The 18326-nt window shown below is 30.4% G+C and overlaps 1 protein-coding gene and 1 long non-coding RNA gene across 2 annotated transcripts; both read right to left on the bottom strand.

Moving 5' to 3' along the window:
• Positions 1–10164: 10164 nt before the first annotated feature.
• LOC105137034 (exosome complex component MTR3-like) lies at positions 10165–14260 on the bottom strand. The gene is made up of 7 exons (XM_011042598.1): positions 14067–14260; positions 12928–13006; positions 12656–12758; positions 12430–12550; positions 12077–12165; positions 10661–10810; positions 10165–10537 (listed from the first exon to the last, which is right to left on the bottom strand). The coding sequence occupies exons 1-7, from the start codon at positions 14212–14214 to the stop codon at positions 10448–10450; spliced, it is 780 nt and encodes a 259-aa protein (XP_011040900.1). The 5' UTR covers positions 14215–14260; the 3' UTR covers positions 10165–10447.
• Positions 14261–16975: 2715 nt separating this feature from the next.
• Positions 16976–17581, bottom strand: LOC105137035 (uncharacterized). Its single transcript, XR_844457.1, has 2 exons — positions 17301–17581; positions 16976–17177 (listed from the first exon to the last, which is right to left on the bottom strand). It is a non-coding gene; the product is annotated as an uncharacterized LOC105137035 (long non-coding RNA).
• Positions 17582–18326: the final 745 nt, after the last annotated feature.

The raw sequence follows: 18326 nt of genomic DNA on the forward strand, positions 1-18326 counted from the left end.
GGGGGGGGGGGGGGGGGGGGGGGGCGCCACTTGAACGAGAGGTGGTTCGTTTGTCAAAAAAATTGAACACCATGGAATAGCAATCATTCTTTTTTGGCGGAATACGGCTCATTTTAGTGGCCTCATGATAATTGCTGTGCCTACAAAAGTAGATGAAAACACCTAGACAAAACTTTGATGTAAGTATTACTTTGAAGTTCGAAAGGAAATTAAAGCATGTAGAGTGGATCGGTCAGTCAAACATTTTTAAGAGTATATGAACAGAGTTCAAGCAAGGAATCGTGGATCATTTGAAATTAAGATGGAGGAGCAAGAAGTATCAACATTATTAAAGGAGTTTCAACTTATTACCAACACAATCATAATACCACATTCTAACATAAACGACAAACTTGAAACTAATGATGCATTTTTTCAGAGGTAAATTCACCAAGTCATGTTTTGAGTTTAGACTATTGCCCAGGTTTAGAACTCTTTATTCTTGTTTAGAGGACGATGTGGTCATCGAAACCTCTTTTGCATTGTTTTCTTAGGGATTTCCCTCCTTGTTGGGCAAGTAAGTGTCCATGGTCAAGGATACAAAGTGTTTGTAATTGCTTTTGGGTGCTTTTTATTGAAAAAAAATATATTAAATAAATACTTTTTTAGTATTATATCATAATTTTGATAGGATAATATCAAAAATAAAATAATAATTTCTAAACTACATTATTAAACACGCAAACAATTATGCGCGGTGCATGGAGATTTGTTCCCATGCTAATATGATTACATAAGGAAACACCAATCTAACCCACAAGGTGAAGTCAAAATACTTACTTTAAATCATTGTTTTCAAATTTTCAAGAAATCTATTGGAATGCTTAACTTCCAATGAGGATTTAACAAAGTGATCTGTAAGCTTCTTACCAATAATAATAAATAAACATGTGATCTGTTAGCTCATGATTATGTATTTACAACTGATGTGAAACTTTTAATATTTTCCTAAAACCCCTAGAAACTGCTGAACTAAAACGAGGCCACTAGTAAAAGCGGGTCAATGAGCAAGACCACACCAAAAGAAAGAACCAGCGGCATGACAAGGGCGTCGGGACTAAAAATTGTTGGGGTCCAATTTTGTCTTCCCTTTAATGGTGCTGTCCCTCTTTTGGAGGTAATTTCATCTATTTAACCCATCAATGGTGTCAAGCACCCTTTCCTTTCTAATATCAAGTGGCATCCTTTCCCTCTTTCAAGCCAATATCAGAAACCCTTTTAGCCTATGCTTTTACCTTATCTACTCACTCTCGTTTCATATTATCTCTTTCTTTCTCCAAGGAACCAGCAGAGCCCGTTTTGTAATAACTGATCCTTGTGTGAAAACTATTGAATTTTGACGAGTTAAACAGGTTCAGACCCATAAGGGAACAATAACCCAAACATATTAATTAATACAAGGATAGATGTATGAATTTATCTTAATTTTCTGACAAGCCAAGAGAATATAGAGGCTTGGTTGAGAAGCTAAGAATATAGATTGCTTTAATGTCATTTTCTCGGAAAGGAAATTGCTGTCTTTCAAGTTGGAGGTGTCAGCAAAGACCTTGGACAAATTATAGACAAAAAAAAGAAGCAAAGGAGGATTGTCCTCGGAAAATTACAACAACGAAACATACAAACAAAACTTGTTTCTTCAAAGCTACATGTCTGGTCAAAAATTATGGGCTCCGAAAGTTTGTCTTCAGTTTACCTTTTTTCCTTTTTTTTGGTTTATCAGAGCCACTTTTACACTCTTGTAATCTTGAAAGATACGAGTTTCAAATTTTATTTTGCTAGTCATGAGAACTACTAAACGTTAAAATTGAGAAGCATCAGCATGGCTTTGATTTTGTCAAAGGTGTCAACCCTTTTACACTTTCTGTTTGAATGAGCACCGTTTTCGTCTATGATCTTGATGTCCCTCTATTTTACTACATTCACTTTTCCCATGCCGGGTTTTAAAGGATTAGATTTGACAATATGGACATAAATTCTGGTTGACCATTACCAAATTTACCTTAGATATTCGAACTTGAGTGCAAAATAACGAAATACAAAGTTCCAAATCCATATGCTAGTGTAAGCTTACGACAAGTTATGAACTGGGCCTTTCATTTCAGATTCAAAACTGGGCCTTTTTTTACGATATATATATATATAAAAAAAACCAAACCTAATTATCTATACATACATACATCTTCGCTAAAGAGAGCAACCTCAAGTATGGTCGAACATATACATCTTCATCCATTTCATGAGAGAAATAAACTCAGACATTCATGATAAAGCAATCAAACATGCCTGGTTAGTGGTTTGCTCTTCTTTAACGCAGGCTGAATGTGAATTTCAATTCCCTTTTTCTTCTTCATCACCAAATTTTAGCTCAATTTCAACTTGAAATTCAAGGATCACTTCAACTGATAAAATGGTTTACCTTAATGTTTAATCAACAAGATCTCCTAACATTATTGCCTTGTGATGTTTATGGACAATTAAACAATGATATAATAGAATATGTTGAAACAATACCTTCTCAATGTTGCCTAAAATTACAAATTAATGTACACATACTACTAATCTATACATCCAATGAAGCATGGGAGTCTTGTAATATTCATTCCAAATCTACTGAAAAATCTTGGTTCGTCCAGCTTATGGAGTGAGCTCACAACACTTGAATCTGAGCTAGAATGCTCACTTGGAGAATGTGTTTATCCAACACAGTACTTGGAAAATAGAGTATTTGAGATAACTCTTGGTAAATTATTGAGAGTTCTTCAACATCATTTAAAGAATAAGAGATCCTAAATCAACACTCCATAAATTAATAAAAAATCTTTAAACATTTCTTGAAGAATAGAGAATTTTAGATCAACCCTCGATCAATTAATAAAAAACTTTAGGTATTACCTGAAAAATATGTTATTTCAAGACTGCACTAGATATTTCTATATCAAAAATATTTATCAAAGATATAATATTTTTATTTTAAAAATAAAATTACATTCTCTCTAAAAATTATATATTCTGAGATAATTCTACTAAATATAGAAGAGATTTCTTTAAAAATGTTATGGAGTTGGTAGGTGTTCATCTTGGCTACTTGTATGAAATAAGCAGCCCATGTTCTCCATTGGTACAACTAGAACTGTAACCCGCGTCTGAGTTGAGTTGCTTACCGTGTAATTTTCTAAACTGTGATACTACAAACTAGGATGTTTGGATGGGAGGTAACTTATACTTTTTTGAGTAAAAAGCATGTTTTTATAACTTTTAGAGATATGATTTGTGCTTAAAAGGTATTTTACCTTTAACAAAAAACCACTTTCTACTCGGAGAGAAAATAACTTTGCTTCTAAAATAGTTTTAAATGAGTGAATAGATGATGAGATGTTGACATTTAAGCATGTTTGGTGTCATGTCAGTAATTCCTTGCCATAAAAGTCACCAAGACCAATGCGGCAGGAATTGAAAAATCCAATGCGGCCACCATTAGTAGTGTAGGAATCAAGGGTGCCTGATTTATGAATAGCATTATAAATAAGATAAAAAATTTAAAATATAATTTATATTAATTTTTAAAATAAAAGTTTTTTAGACTTCAAATTTATACAAACTCATATTATATTGTGCTTAATTTTTATCATATAAATATAAATAATAAGATTCAAACTCGTGATCATTTGGTTATTAAAACCTTGATACCATGTTAAAAAATCATCTCAGTTCAATAATTTAATTAAAACAAAGCATTACAATGGTCAAAGCATTGTGATGGTCTCCACGGATGCTCACACAGCATTACAATGGTCAAAGCATTGTGATGATCTCTACGGATACTTATGCAATGTGATTTATATCTAATGCTCTAATATTACATCAAAAAATTATCTCAACTCAAAAATTTAAGTTGTTAACGGCACAATACAGGAAAAAATTATCTCAACTTAAAAATTTAAGTTGTCAACGGCACAATACAGTTTAAACCTCTTGTATATTGCATCTAGCATCCTTTCATCAATTTGATCTAATTATAATGGAACCTGTGTATTTCATGAGCAAATGCATGTCAATCACAAACCACGAAATTACTCATCATTAACACACTTTTGGGCACTTAAAATTCTACCTTGTATGGTAACCTTTTCTAAATAGCGTATATAGCATGATCAAATAAGAAAATAAACAGAAAAAGGTAGCAAATTGGCCCCCGACTGCAGCTAATTATCCTTAGACAAAATAATAATAATATCTTCAAACTTAGATATCACTTATCTCTTATCCACCTTGAATCACTGCATAAATAAGCATATAAAGACATTTCAGCTTTCTGCACTAGGTATAGCTGGAATTAAACTGCTTTTCATTATTGCAGTATTCGATTCTCTTGTCTATTAAAATGCTGCAACATAATTTATTCTGCCCACCAATGCAATTATAAATTTTTAACCACATCATCCATGTCTAGTTCGAGAAACATATTACAAAGCACCTATATTGAGTTCAAGCGTGGGTGTGTCTATCCTTATTTGTTTTTGTGTTTTAAAAGATTTTTTTTAAAAAAAAAATTATTTTTTTCTTTGTTTTAAATTAATATTTTTTTGGTGTTTTTAAATTATTTTGATATGTTGGTATCAAAAATAATTTTTAAAAAATATTATTTTAATATATTTTTGAATAAAAAACACTTTAAAAAAGTAATCACAACCATGCCAAAAGCTTCTTCACCAACACTCCTACTAGCCACCTACTTGTAGTAATCACATTTCCAAACAAATTAGCTTAACTCTTGTGGTATCTATCAATGACACATTTGTTGGGTTATATATATATATATATATATATATATATTATAATAATAATAATAAATTTAAAAATTTTTAAGAGTTTAAAATATTATGTTAAACAGATGTAAAATCAATTGGGGTTTATATAAATATTAGCGATTTTTTTTTTTTAAGAGTTTAAAATATTATGTTAAACAGATGTAAAATCAATTGGGGTTTATATAAATATTAGCGATTCTTTTTTATTTTAAATAATTACTTCAAGTTTAGGTTATTGCAAAGCATAAGTCATTTGCATGAACAACCAGTAAAAAATTTCATAAATCATTTTAGAAGAAATGGATTGTTATAGATTTTAATACTAACTCTTTTATTTTGTGTTTTAGATGTCATTGTAACTAAATTAGTTATTATGTGTTTTTTGTTAAAAAAAAAGAGGTATAATATTCTATTTATAGAAAAATATGAAAACCTTATAAATAATAAAATATCAATTTTTTCCCTTAAATAATATTATATATATTTAGAAATTTATTTCAATCAAGTCCCTATTTAATTTTTTTTTCTAGATCTAGAATTGTAATCCCATGTATTAATTAATTCTAGTTTTCAATTTATAAAACTTATTTATAATCAAATTACACTTTACTAATCATTCTATTTTAATTTTTAACTAATGATTTTTATATGTGTGACCCATTAAATAATTTAATTTATTATCAATTCAACAATTAATTAATTTATATTCGATGATCACAAACAATATCTAACAACCTATTATAATCTCCTAAATAGTATAAAAGTCATACGTAATTTGACTTAACCTTTTAGTAACTAATTTGACTTAACCTTTTAGTATAAAAGTCATACGTAATTTGACTTAACCTTTTAGTAACTAATTTCTCAGTGCAATTATTATTCATTCATCAAGAATATTCTAATTTAGACATTATAGCATGAAATGTCTGTTTTCTTAAATCATTTTTGTTCTCAATATTAAAGTCATTAATTATTTGAATAAAATTTGAAACTCTTTTTAAATTTTATTTCAACTTGGTCAAGGATTTTACAATCAATACTATTTGAGAAAACATGAAATATTTTTTCTAATTCATCTAGAATGATGAATCATTTCTTGGTTACTCAAACACTTTTATATATTTTATGTTATATCCAAATATTTGCTCATTTGCTACCTTTGATTATGGTGTGTTGTCAAAATCAAAACATAACATTCACTATATAAAATAACTTGATAATTTAAAATCTAAAGATCATTTACACAACTGGCACATAAGTTTTTTTATAAACATAAATTATCTTTTTATATAGAATTTTCATACGGATCAATTCAGTGTCCATATCATTTAAAAAGCACATATAAATTAGTTTCAGTACCCCTCATATCTCAATTTATGAGAGTATTAATCATGTATTTTTATAAAATAATAAACATAATATACATTGGTTTCAACAGTTTTAATTAATGTCTAATCTTAATAGAATATTGATCAAGAACATTTAAGAATAATACTTGATTGGATAGAAATCTCATAATTATAATAATTTTATAATTTTATTTGTAAAGTATTTTTGTCTCATATACTTTATCTGTACTCTAAATTTATGAGTCAAATATTATATTCATTAATAAAATATAAATGATTATTAAAGATAAAAAACATTTTTATTAATAATTAACTTGTTTTATGTTAATAAAATCAATCTTACATGTAATCAATCGATTAGCTAGAAAGCATACTAGATTGTTGGCACCCACTATGCTATGATCAGATCAATTTTTTTATGTAAAAAAAAATACATTCAGGTGTAACTAATGTTTTTCTTATAGAAAAGAATTTAAATCGAATGGGAGTTGAACTGATATAAATGGGTCAACTCAATGATTCCAAAGAAAACCTAAATTACTAGTAAAAATATAATTTGACTCGAAACTCAAGATGATATTATTTAAAAAAAAAAGATATTTAGATAACAACATATTGAATTAACCTAAATTAACCTTCTAAATTCACGACTGGGTCATAAAATTATAATAACCCTATATAAAGAAAATCAAAATAAATTATTAAACTGAATTTCAAATCAATTCAATATTGAATAATAAAATTAAAAAAAATTAAAAAATTCCTAAAAAACAACTCAAGTTAACACGGATTAACTCACCAAATCAAATACTTGGGTCATGGAACCATAATAATCTCTTAGAAAATAAATTAAAAAATAACTCGAGTTAACCTGAGTTACGAGACTAGATAAACCCTACAACAAACAAAACAAATAAAGTATGTAGTTTCATTTATAATAAAATCATTGTTGAATAATAAATTTTTAAAAATCAATCTAAGAAAATGACACAATAAAATGACATAAATCTACCCGAGTTGACTTACAAAACCTGCTATCTGGATTATAAGACAAAGATAGTCTCACATAAAACAAACTAAAACAAATGATAAAACTTAATTCCTAATCAACCTAATATTAAAAATCTTGAAAAAATAAAATTATATATATATATATATATATATATATATATATATATATATATATATATATATATATATATATATATATATATATATATATATATATCAATTGAAAAAAATAAAAAAAAAAATCAAGTCAATTATATTAACTTGTCAAATATGTGGTATTAGTCATGAAATTAAAATAATCATATAAAAATAAATCATAATAAATTATGAAGTTGAGTCTCTAATAAATAAAATATTAAAAAATAAAATTTAAAAAAAATATATGTATATATACCCACACAAGGTAATATATATATATATATATATATATATATTACAATTAATAGTATTTTAAATAGTGCATAGTAAAAACAGTGGATCTTTTAGTTTTTATTATTATTCGATTCTCCACTCTGCGAAGCGAACTGTTGTTGATTTTAGGTATCTCTGCAAGTGGAATCTGTATCAGTGGAGAATAACTTTGATACATAGAATAGCAGCCCAAAGATTTAAGCGAATTTAAAGAAGTGGTTCAAAGAATGAAACCAACTCAAAAGGACTAGAAGTTATCTCGTGGACTTCATGTGAAAGCAGTCCTGAAAAAACAAGAAAACGGGGAGATGTGGAGAGCCCAAAGACAATAAAAGTAATTTTTTTGAAGAACAATGCAGCCGTAACATTAAATTCTTAAAAATTATTTTTAATATATCGATATATTAAATTATTCATATATATATAAACTAATTTGAAGCAAAATAAAATATATCAGAAAAGGTCGTGGGAGATGCCGAAAAATGATGATGAACCGAAGAAGATTTTTAATGTCGTCGTCGAACCACTAAGATTGGGGATTACGATCCAAATTAACATCTGTAACGCAGATAAAGCAAGAAAACGGCCCTGATTAACTTGTGAAATCCTTTGACTTCCTGTTGAAATTAAGACAGAGAAGAAGGCGTACGCATACCTGAGGAAGAGGCGAGGCTAAGGCCAATCCAGAAATTCTTCTGTGGGCACCTTAACGCAATCTTTTTAGAATCGTTAACAAGTTCTCCTCTCCCAAAAACACGGGAGGAAGGCGCTGCGAAAACGAATGAAAATTTGAATCATGTAAAAGGCATCAGCCATTGATCTGACAATTCTGAGGAAGGCTTCAAGGGCCGTTTTGCTTGCCTCAGGTAAAAGAATAGAGGATCAACAGACAAAGAAACTAAGCATGCTACCAAAAAGATCTGAGTCCATCTCCGCACTGATGATTCTCAAGGATCCAATATCGTTTTGTTCACTTTCTCATAATCCTCGGAGGAAACTCTACACGTTTTTTTAGATTTGAATGTTACTGTCGGCTGTAAGCTTAATTCAACATCATCTGTAAACCCGAAACATTGTTACATGCAAGTCTCAGATTTAGGAAGTGATCTAAAATCCCACTTATTCAGTAAGCTGACTTGGACAGCGAAATTAGTCATGAACATGAAACTATATAGCTCCCACTCGTGGACTCATGGATGAATGAGGGAGAAGAATTAGAAATCTAATGATAGATTATGATAAGAATTAAAGAAATAGAAGGGTGATTAAGGTATACCTACATATCCTGAATTCCCAAAACCCATTTTGTTCCACTGAGAGTAAAGCTGTGGCATAAATTAATGGATTTGATCTGCAATACAAGAAAGATAAATTAAGGTGTGCTGCAAACTTAAGGGTATATGCAGCACGGAATCAACTGAAACTGAGAAGACATTAGTTTAAAGCCACAAGAGGAAAACAAAGGGTTAGTAAACCTATGGCCTAAGATTCACAAAGCACTGTATTTTATTCTGTAAACATAATTTATCTGCCTAGAAACTGGTAATCGTCACACAGAAAAAACAATATTAGTAACACTTAACAAAGATAGAGGAGGAGCTCTTACATTACAAGCTAGTCATTTCATTGACCCAAAATCCTCTGCTACGCTTCATTTGCTAACTGATGGGGTCTGATGAACATTTTCCACTCTTTTAATTCAATCTTCTCGTATATCAACAATGGTGGCCATGGCTATATATGAACATGTATAAAATAGTTTATATACATTGTAATATTGTTTTGAACAAAAAAAAATAATATTACAACAATTTAATCATAAAAAATCATTTTTTTTTTTAAGTTTTATGTTTATTTTCTTTTTCCTTGTCCTTTTCCTTTATTCTCCTCCTTCCTCTTTCTCTTCTCTGCCTCCCTTCTCTTTCCACCTTGCGTTAGCCACCCTTCCTCTGTCTCCCCTTGGTCTCGCCCACGCTAGCCACGCTAGCTACCCTTCCCCTCCCTCTCCCTGAACGAAGAGATGTTTTTTCTCTGATTCTATTTGCTTTTTAAGGGTGTATTTGATCATAAATTGTTTTTCAAGGTGTTATTTAAAAATACATTAAAGAAATATTTTTTATTTTTAAAAATTCATTTTTTATTTACACACGAAAATAATTTAAAATTACAAAAAAAATAATTTAAAACAAAACAAAATTAAATTTAACAAAGCAGTAGTTGCACTTCTACGCTAAACGGTGCCTAGGCCTCTCAAGATGGCAGGACAATTAGTCATTGATCTTTCTGTTTTCATGTTGCCTTGCAATGACATCAGCAATGCCTTCATCTCAATTTTACTGCAGCAGATTCCTTTTGCTGTCAATGCATTTATTTTTGTTTAGATATTCTTAAAATTCATCTTGGATGGAAATTCTACTAGCATTTTAATGGTGGATCCATCATAAATAATTAAAAAGCAACCCAAACGATATTGCTAACACGAGAAAAAATGCAACAGTTACACCATAATTACACCTGGCATGGGGAGATGAGCAACCTTAAGATGAGACTGAAAGCAATAAATCCATCAATAAACAAAGAATATCATAGAGGAACCCAACATCACTCTGCAGTCTGCTTTGTAGTGTAAGAAGCTGGCTAGAGAAATATACTGGTAGCTGCGAAAAGAAGGAAAAATGCAGAGACACGTGAGCATTGACAAGGAAAATTGAAAGTTCTCACAAAATTGTAGAAATTATTTATTGTTTATAGAGGGAAAGGAAGAGAGGGTAAAAACAGCTAAAAGGTGATCTGTATTATGCTAGCAAAATCACTACAAGGAGGTTCTTTCTAATCTTTGGAAGCTGAAGCAGCCTCTTCCAAACAGGACCTCATTATCTTTGCCAGCTTTGAGCAAGCATCCAAGCAAAGCTGCATTGCCTGTTTGTGACAAGCAAAATCAGTCCAGCTAAACTTCACACACCTTAGATTGCTTACTGCTATGTATAGGGTATAATTTCTCCTGTAGTTTAACAAATGACGTTAGCAGTTTAGATGGCGCACCTCATTCAGATTTGCAGTTGACCATTCCCCTGTAATGGTAAGCTGCGTGACCTCGTAATGAGAAGGCATGCAAGTGATCATCAGGCTTCCGTCTTGAAAACTTTCCTCTTCCAAAATTGGATCAATGATGAGGTTTCTGCCGAGACAAGACTGCAAAACGAAGAAGCTAATTTACAAAACATGGAAAAAACAAATGTGAATCAAATAAATGAGTTGAAGTCATTAAAGCAGCTGGATATATCTCGAGTGAAGTATAGAACTGCACAACATTTTATAGACATGAAAGCTTCTTGAGCCAATCATTACACTAACATGTTTCTACTGAATCACAATCAACTTACTTAGAAACAGCCTCAGAATGATTTCTACAGAGTCAGAGCAAAGCAATACCAGACAAAGGGAAAACAGTCCAGTAAGGCAACAAATATTAAGATGACCACCTGAATTCCTGGATCTCCATCTATATTCATAAAGAGCCATGTCATAGCACAATCACACCATCAAATGAGTAGTTATTTAGCATAGTGTAATAATTTAGAGGTATCAAATTTTCTTTCCCACTATCAGGTTCAATGGGACTAACTACAAGACGGCCTTTTATGAGCTAACAAATTCTATAGTGAACAAAGGAACAGGCCAGGATGATAATAGGTTCAGTCAATTTCTTTTTCTAGTTCAAACTTTGGGAAAACTACCCATTACAAAGTATTTTGTCCCAGAGACTAAATTACACCAAACACCCAAATAAAATTTCTACTGTTAAGTTATTAAAACACATCTTTCTTCTATCAATTATTAGCAATAAATAAATATATGACAATACTAATCAATGCTCCAATTTTCAAACTAGAAACATTTTCAAAACAAACAGAGATGGTAAGAGGTTATTTAAAATTAATCACATACTGAACAAATGCGATATAGAAACTCAATCAGTAAATATTTTTGGTGAAGGAAAACGCATATAAGCAAAATTAGGGGAGAAAAAGAAAGAAAGGAAGCAGGGAAGGAGGGAAGAAAGAAAGAAACAAAAATAAATTACTTGAATGAAAGACCACATTTGAATAAAGAACTCAACTCATAAAGGGTGGATTTAAAATTCCCTAGCATTCTCATCCCTAAGTGACCAGCAAAAGAAGTTGGCAGGTCAAATTATTGGTGATAGAATGATGATCGATAATTACATTGAACATAACTCTTTGTAAGCTCTGAAACTTGCAGTTGTGTCCAATGATTAGCGTTGGTTTATGCACATCAACAACAATCAAGCAGACTAATTAAAATTAAAATAAATACTAGAAGATATTTAACTAATTTGCGTTGGATAATTGTGTAAATGCATACAATGTATAAACTTCATGTCAGATAACAGCTAGAACAGTTTCAGGAAACCTCAAGTCTATACATGAAGCATACCACAGAAACTCCAGCAACAAGGTCATACATCATAATCCCAGCATCTGCCAAGGCAAGGCTTGCACAAGATATTACAACAGGAAGATCACCTGCAAAAACATAATCTTGTTAATGAGTTTAAAGAAAATATTCTTAATAGCCACTAAAATTTTATCGGAAAACCAGGCTGCAGAAACAAGAAAACTTGAGAGGATGAAAAAGCTTTACAGTTTTTTATTGTAAACAGAAAAACAATATTCCCAGTGCAAGTTTTGCTTAGTAGTCATAAAGATGGTTTGCTATCCTGCAAACTAGACATAACATTCTTTTCCAATAGACCGAGATTCAGATGTTAGTATGAAGCTGTAACTCACTGCCACCAGATTCTAACACCAATGCAAACACATCTACAGTTGTTTTGGGAAAAGTTTCCAGCATTACAGCCCCTTCCAATGCCTTATGAAGCATGGTGGAAAACTCTTTGTTGTCTGATCCCTGGCAAAAAGGGGCATCATATATTAGTTACAATAACTTCAAAAGGATAGTAGGTGTTTGAAAATGAGTATCATAAAATATTGTAGATGCTGTTGCTTCACATACCTGTCCATGAACAGTGGTGGCGAAAGTGGTATAGCTAACATTGCAATTAAGCCTGCCCTTGTCACTATACATCATTGCTTTCTTACTCTCTCTGGGCCCAAACCTGAAAAGGGAAGTACAATGTAAAACTAAGTTCATATATGATGGTTGCTGTAATAATTAAATCTCCTATCATGGTTCCGTCATGCTAATATAATCTATAAATTTAAACCCGAAACAAAAAAACTACAAATATTGCGATGAGATCCAAATATAGAAAAGGAAATACTCACACAGAAACAATGACCTTTGTATTTCCAAACTCAGCATAAGCAGATCCTGCAGCAGAGTTGACAGCACCAGTCCGGAAAACTGCAAACGAAAAACATTTCAGTTCAAGTAAATTAAACAAAAAAATATCATTCCTGCATAATCCCTGGATGATAATAGAGTACTTATGTGAATGGTACATGCAAACAGATAAAAAAATAGAAATATGAGCCACATGCTCTCCATTAACAATCAAAATTTAAAAAGTCGAAATAAAATTTTCATTTCAGTGGTAACGAATCACATTCATATTTAAGATGAGGGCAATCCGTATAAATTAGGAATTGGTGGGTTTTAGCATCTAGGACATAAAGACTCTGCTAATAGAACATGAGAATCAATTCCATCCATGGATGTGTTCAACCCAACACCGAAAAGTTGGTACAATGGTACCCCATAACAAAAGGAGACAGAGACTGACAGGCAGTTATATGGAATGTCCACACCACGAGAATCCTTAGAGAGGATGTAAATATATCATTCCATGCAAAGGAAACCAGATTTCTAAACACAGAGACAGAAACCTCAATTTTCCGAAATTCAATGCCCCTAGTATGAGAATTCAAATCATCGGGAAAATAAATGAAGAACCAGAAACAAGGGAATCAATTCATTCATTCATTTATTTATTTTCTTAGCATAACACCATTACACAATAAAAATGTAGCATCTTTCACAGAACATAAAGATGTAAGATAATAAAATCAACAATAATTAATGGAAATCATTTCGATGAACAACAGAAAGAAAGAAAACAAAAAACGTAAATTTACAGATTTTCATAATCATTGACACCCTAAAGCACATATTACAGTGAAACATTGAGATAGCACAGCCCTTCATGTTATATAGAAAAGGGAAAAAGAAGAGAAAGAAGAACAAGAATGCCTAAAACATGTCAGCATAAGTTAAAGAATCAGAAGTCAGCACCCAAGAAGGTAAAAAGGAAAAAAAAAGAAAGTAAACCCACATGCAAAAACTGATCATTCCTTCAGTGTAATCATAGAAGATTATTAAAGGCTAATTACTATTAAGCAAGTTTTTTTTTAAAAAAAAAAAACAAGAAGCAATGCTAAACAGTAAAAAGGGAAAGATATATTACAGGCAGATCGGCACTGGTGGAAACCACGGCCATCGGAACGTGTCCAGTCGGCGTCAGAGTCAGTGAAGAATGGAGGACGTTGGGCTTTGTAGGTGGGAGGGGGAGCGGGAGTGTAAGTGCTTGGCGCTGCACCACCTTTGGAGGTCATTGGGTGAGAGAAAGAAAGAAAGGGAGGTTTAGCTTATTTTGCTTTGCTGTGGTTTTTACTTGCTTTGATTATTAATATGATAAAAAAAAATTAACTTATATCATATGAATTTTTTATGTATAGTTTGAGATATTCTTTTACCAGCAATAATATTTTTCATGTATTATCTAATTTTTTTAATTTTTTTTTAAAATAGGTTATGATTATTTCTTAATACATGAATAACATTAATTTATTTGAATAATAATTAAGGGCACATTGGGTATGACGAATATTCAAATTTTAGAATTCTTTTTATATGTAATTTCATGATAATGATTGTTGTCATTTATCCTAAATTTAACTTCTTCTTTTTCAATTCTCAACCAAATATGAATTTATTTTTTTGACATGTCTATATCTATTAAAATAATATAAAATAAATATTTTTATATTTTCTACTCTAAAATTATATTAAAAAGAGATTTTATAATGCATGGAGTAAATAATAATATCTTATTAGTTATTTTTTAAATTTTATTTTAAATAAAAAAGGCATAAATAAAAAAATAAAGTAAACTAAAATCTATGCTCTATAAAAAATAATAAGAATATTTTCATTTAAATTTTTTTCTCTTTTGATGTGCTAGCTTTCATATTATAAAGATATGAAATTTTTTATGTAATTATAATTTAGTCTTAAAAAAAAATTAAATAACCTTTATAGTTTAGAAGCCATATAGCATAATTAATCCTACGTTTTTAAACACATTTAAAACTTATTCCTTCGATTAATTCCTTTTTCTTCTTCAATTTATTTTTTTTCTTTTTCTTTTTTTTGAAAAGTAGAATAAATAAAAGAGATGCAAGAAAAATGGAAAAATTCGATAAGGTAAAAAGGGCTTTTTTATTTAAAAAAAAAGAATAAATTGAGAATGATTAATATTGGTGAATGAACTATTTAATGTGGATCAATTAATTAGTCTCAATAGAATTAAGAAAAACTAAACCGCCTAGGCAATTTAGTGTTGCCATTATTGTGGTCGTCCACTCTATTTCACTGTCAATTCATACAATACAATTTTTTTATTTGTTTTGCTATCTTATTTTTTTATTTAATCCTTTTGTGTTAATCTATTTTGCGATTGCCTTTGTAGTTCAATTTTGTTATCTTTTTATAGCCTTCTTGCTTAGTCAAAAAAAAAAAAATCCTGGTAGCAGGAAAAATTGATCGAGTTTTTTATTATAAAAAGATAAACTAGAGGGGTTAAAAAAAAAGTTGTAAATCAAGAAGAAACAAATTAGATTCTAGAATTGAGGGGAGGAAAGACAAAAAATAAAAAGAAGAAAAAGAAAATAAAAAAAAATATAATTGGTATCCTGTCATCCACAAAACACCTTACATGTGCTATCTAAAAAAAATAAGAACACCAAAACAATTCTAGAAATACTAAAAATTATCACCTTTGAAAATAGAAAAAAACTATATGCACCGCTCAAAATTAATGGAGTTAATTTACATGTTGATTCTTGTTTTGTATATGTCAACTTTTTTTAAAAAAATTTCACTTTTAATTTGATAATAACTTTTTAATTAAGCTATGAATCTCATTTAATCCGTTCAATTTAATTTCTCATTTACTAATAATTCTTTAATTAGAAGCTGATTTTCATTTGATTTAATCTTTAATTCAATAATAACATTTTAATTAGGGCATGAATCTCATTCTCTCGAGTGGACCTCTTTTTTTTTCAATTTAACCTCTTATTCTCTAATAAATTTTCAATTTAAGACTTATTTTCATCTAATTCAAACTCAAATAGGATCCAAGCTATGCTATACTAAGAAAAGGTAAGGAAAATTGATAGATGCTCGATGAGTTAGCACATTATGATCATATTTATTACTTGAGTTACACATTTAATGTTTATCCCAATTAATTATATGTGATTTAATGTCACCACCCCAATAATAAAACAATAGAGAAATGTCATTTCTTAGATTGACCTTTAATTTAGTTTTTTAATTTTTCGAGTTGGTTTTGAACTTGCTAAATTAATCTATTCATATCATGGTAATTTCTATACATTTAATTTTACTTTTGATTTAGGTGATCAATTAGGCTGAGAGTTTTCAATATTAGATCATTTGGCATTTATTTTAATGACATTGTTTAATGAATTCTCCACTGTGTCCATTTTTAACTTAGATTTTTCATAATAAATGGAGTTTCACACTTATGGTTTCTTTAATTGTACAGGGTTTTGATGAGGTGAACCATATATTTTATGGGTTTGCATTATTATTAAAAAAAAAAAAAACAGGAGCATGTTTATCACACGCAGAGCGAAAGCAACAGAACAACGAGTATACATTAAAATTGTACAGGGTTTTGATGAGGTGAACCTTATATTTTATGGGTTTGCATTATTATTAAAAAAAAAAAAAACAGGAGCATGTTTATCACACGCAGAGCGAAAGCAACAGAACAACGAGTATACATTAAAGTCTTAATTAACTCCACAAATACAAATTCCGACAAATTATACCAAATACAAATCCCAGAAGCTACTTTTCTGGCCGGCTTGCGACTCAAAATTCAGCAGCTAAACATAGACATGGAACCACACAACACCCGGGGAAAAAAAAAGTTTGAATCAACACAAGAAAATCTTGTTATCACAACATTTTTCGGGAAAAAAATCAGAAGACTCAAAATTCAGCAGCTAAACATAGACACAGAACCACACAACACCCGGGAAAAAAAAAGTTTGAATCAACACAAAAGAAATCTTGTTATCACAACATTTTTCGGGAAAAAAATCAGAAGATAAAGGTGTCAATGAACTACGTATTCTGGTTTCTTCTGACGAACCAAAGAATTATATCTAAAGAAACGCAGCTTTAGGGAGGAGGAGGCACAGGCTCAAACAGTGGAGGGCAACAGTATGAAAAGAGGCCACAGCAGCACAGGAACCACAAACTGCAGAAGGTTAATATTATTCCCAGTCAGCAATTAATAAAGTAGTATAAGGTCAAGATCTAGCTACCGATGTTGCATGTTCCTCCAGATGTAGCAAATGTATAAGTAAAAGGAACAGCTTACCATGAATCCCAGCATCCTCCACCATGGCTTTCTGGACCGAGCAGTGGAGCTGTGGGTGGTGGCGGCGGTGGCGGTGGATCCATTGGTGACCTAAGATGGAGGGAGAATACTTCTGGAGGGTGATGGTATCCTCTATGTGGAAGTTAGATGGTTGATATTAATTGGTAGAGCATTATTCAACATCCTCTCTTCAGGTCACACCTTCAACTACCATTCAAAAGTTGCGCAAAATATAGGATTCGCAAAATGGACGACCTAACTAATTATCACAGTTGAACATGGCTAGCTCTAACTCTGCATATGGACAACTACTTCAACTGCCTCGACTTAGACTTGCCAAAAGAAATACCGAAAGGCATATCTAAGAACCAGGTTAGAAGATTTTATATTAAAAGATTTTATCTGATGTAAGGTAGTAAAGATTTGTGAGAAAATTATTTTAAAAACATGGTTAATTGACATATTTTAGAGAAAATTAAAAGTAGGATTTATTTATTTTAAGGGTTAAGATTTAATTAAAAATTATTCTCCAACAAAAATAAGTTAACATGGAACATTATCTTTTTTAAAATAATTTATAAGTGAATAAAAAATTATTTTTTTGATATTTTTTATAAACCGCAAAATCATCAATCCCACTTTAAAAAATTACATAATTTTCTTGTGATATATATAGTGAGAAATTAAAGAATTAAATTAGTGCCAATAAAACACTAAAGCTTTTAGAATGGAGAGCTTGTAGGCTGAATGAGCTTTGAGTTTAAGCCACTTGTTTAGCTCGGCAAGAGATGGGCATAGGCCGAAACTTAGAGTCTAAGTTTGGTGTAAAATAATTCTTTTAACTTATGAAGGATTTTTATTTTCTAGCCCATGAATAAACAGTAACCTTCCTCTTCTTGAACAACTTAATTTCGAAGAAAAAACGTTTGTATTTTAAGGCAAAAAGCTTTAGGTTTATATATATAGTGACTAAATTAAGATAAAATAGCAGAAATTAATTTTGGTAATTATGCATTAGTTTTGGTT

Source organism: Populus euphratica, unplaced genomic scaffold, assembly GCF_000495115.2.
Source record: "Populus euphratica unplaced genomic scaffold, PopEup_1.0 scaffold61.1, whole genome shotgun sequence".
Taxonomy (NCBI): Eukaryota; Viridiplantae; Streptophyta; class Magnoliopsida; order Malpighiales; family Salicaceae; genus Populus; species Populus euphratica.

Bases quoted from the DNA above. Each gene is read 5' to 3' on its own strand.
- LOC105137034 (XM_011042598.1), bottom strand. From the start codon at position 14,214: ATGACCTCCAAAGGTGGTGCAGCGCCAAGCACTTACACTCCCGCTCCC. The intron at 12,166-12,429 runs GTGAGTTACAGC...ATGTTTTTGCAG, and splicing joins GGTGTTAGAATCTGGTGGCA to GTGATCTTCCTGTTGTAATA. The intron at 10,538-10,660 runs GTGCGCCATCTA...TGTCACAAACAG, and splicing joins CAACTGCAAATCTGAATGAG to GCAATGCAGCTTTGCTTGGA.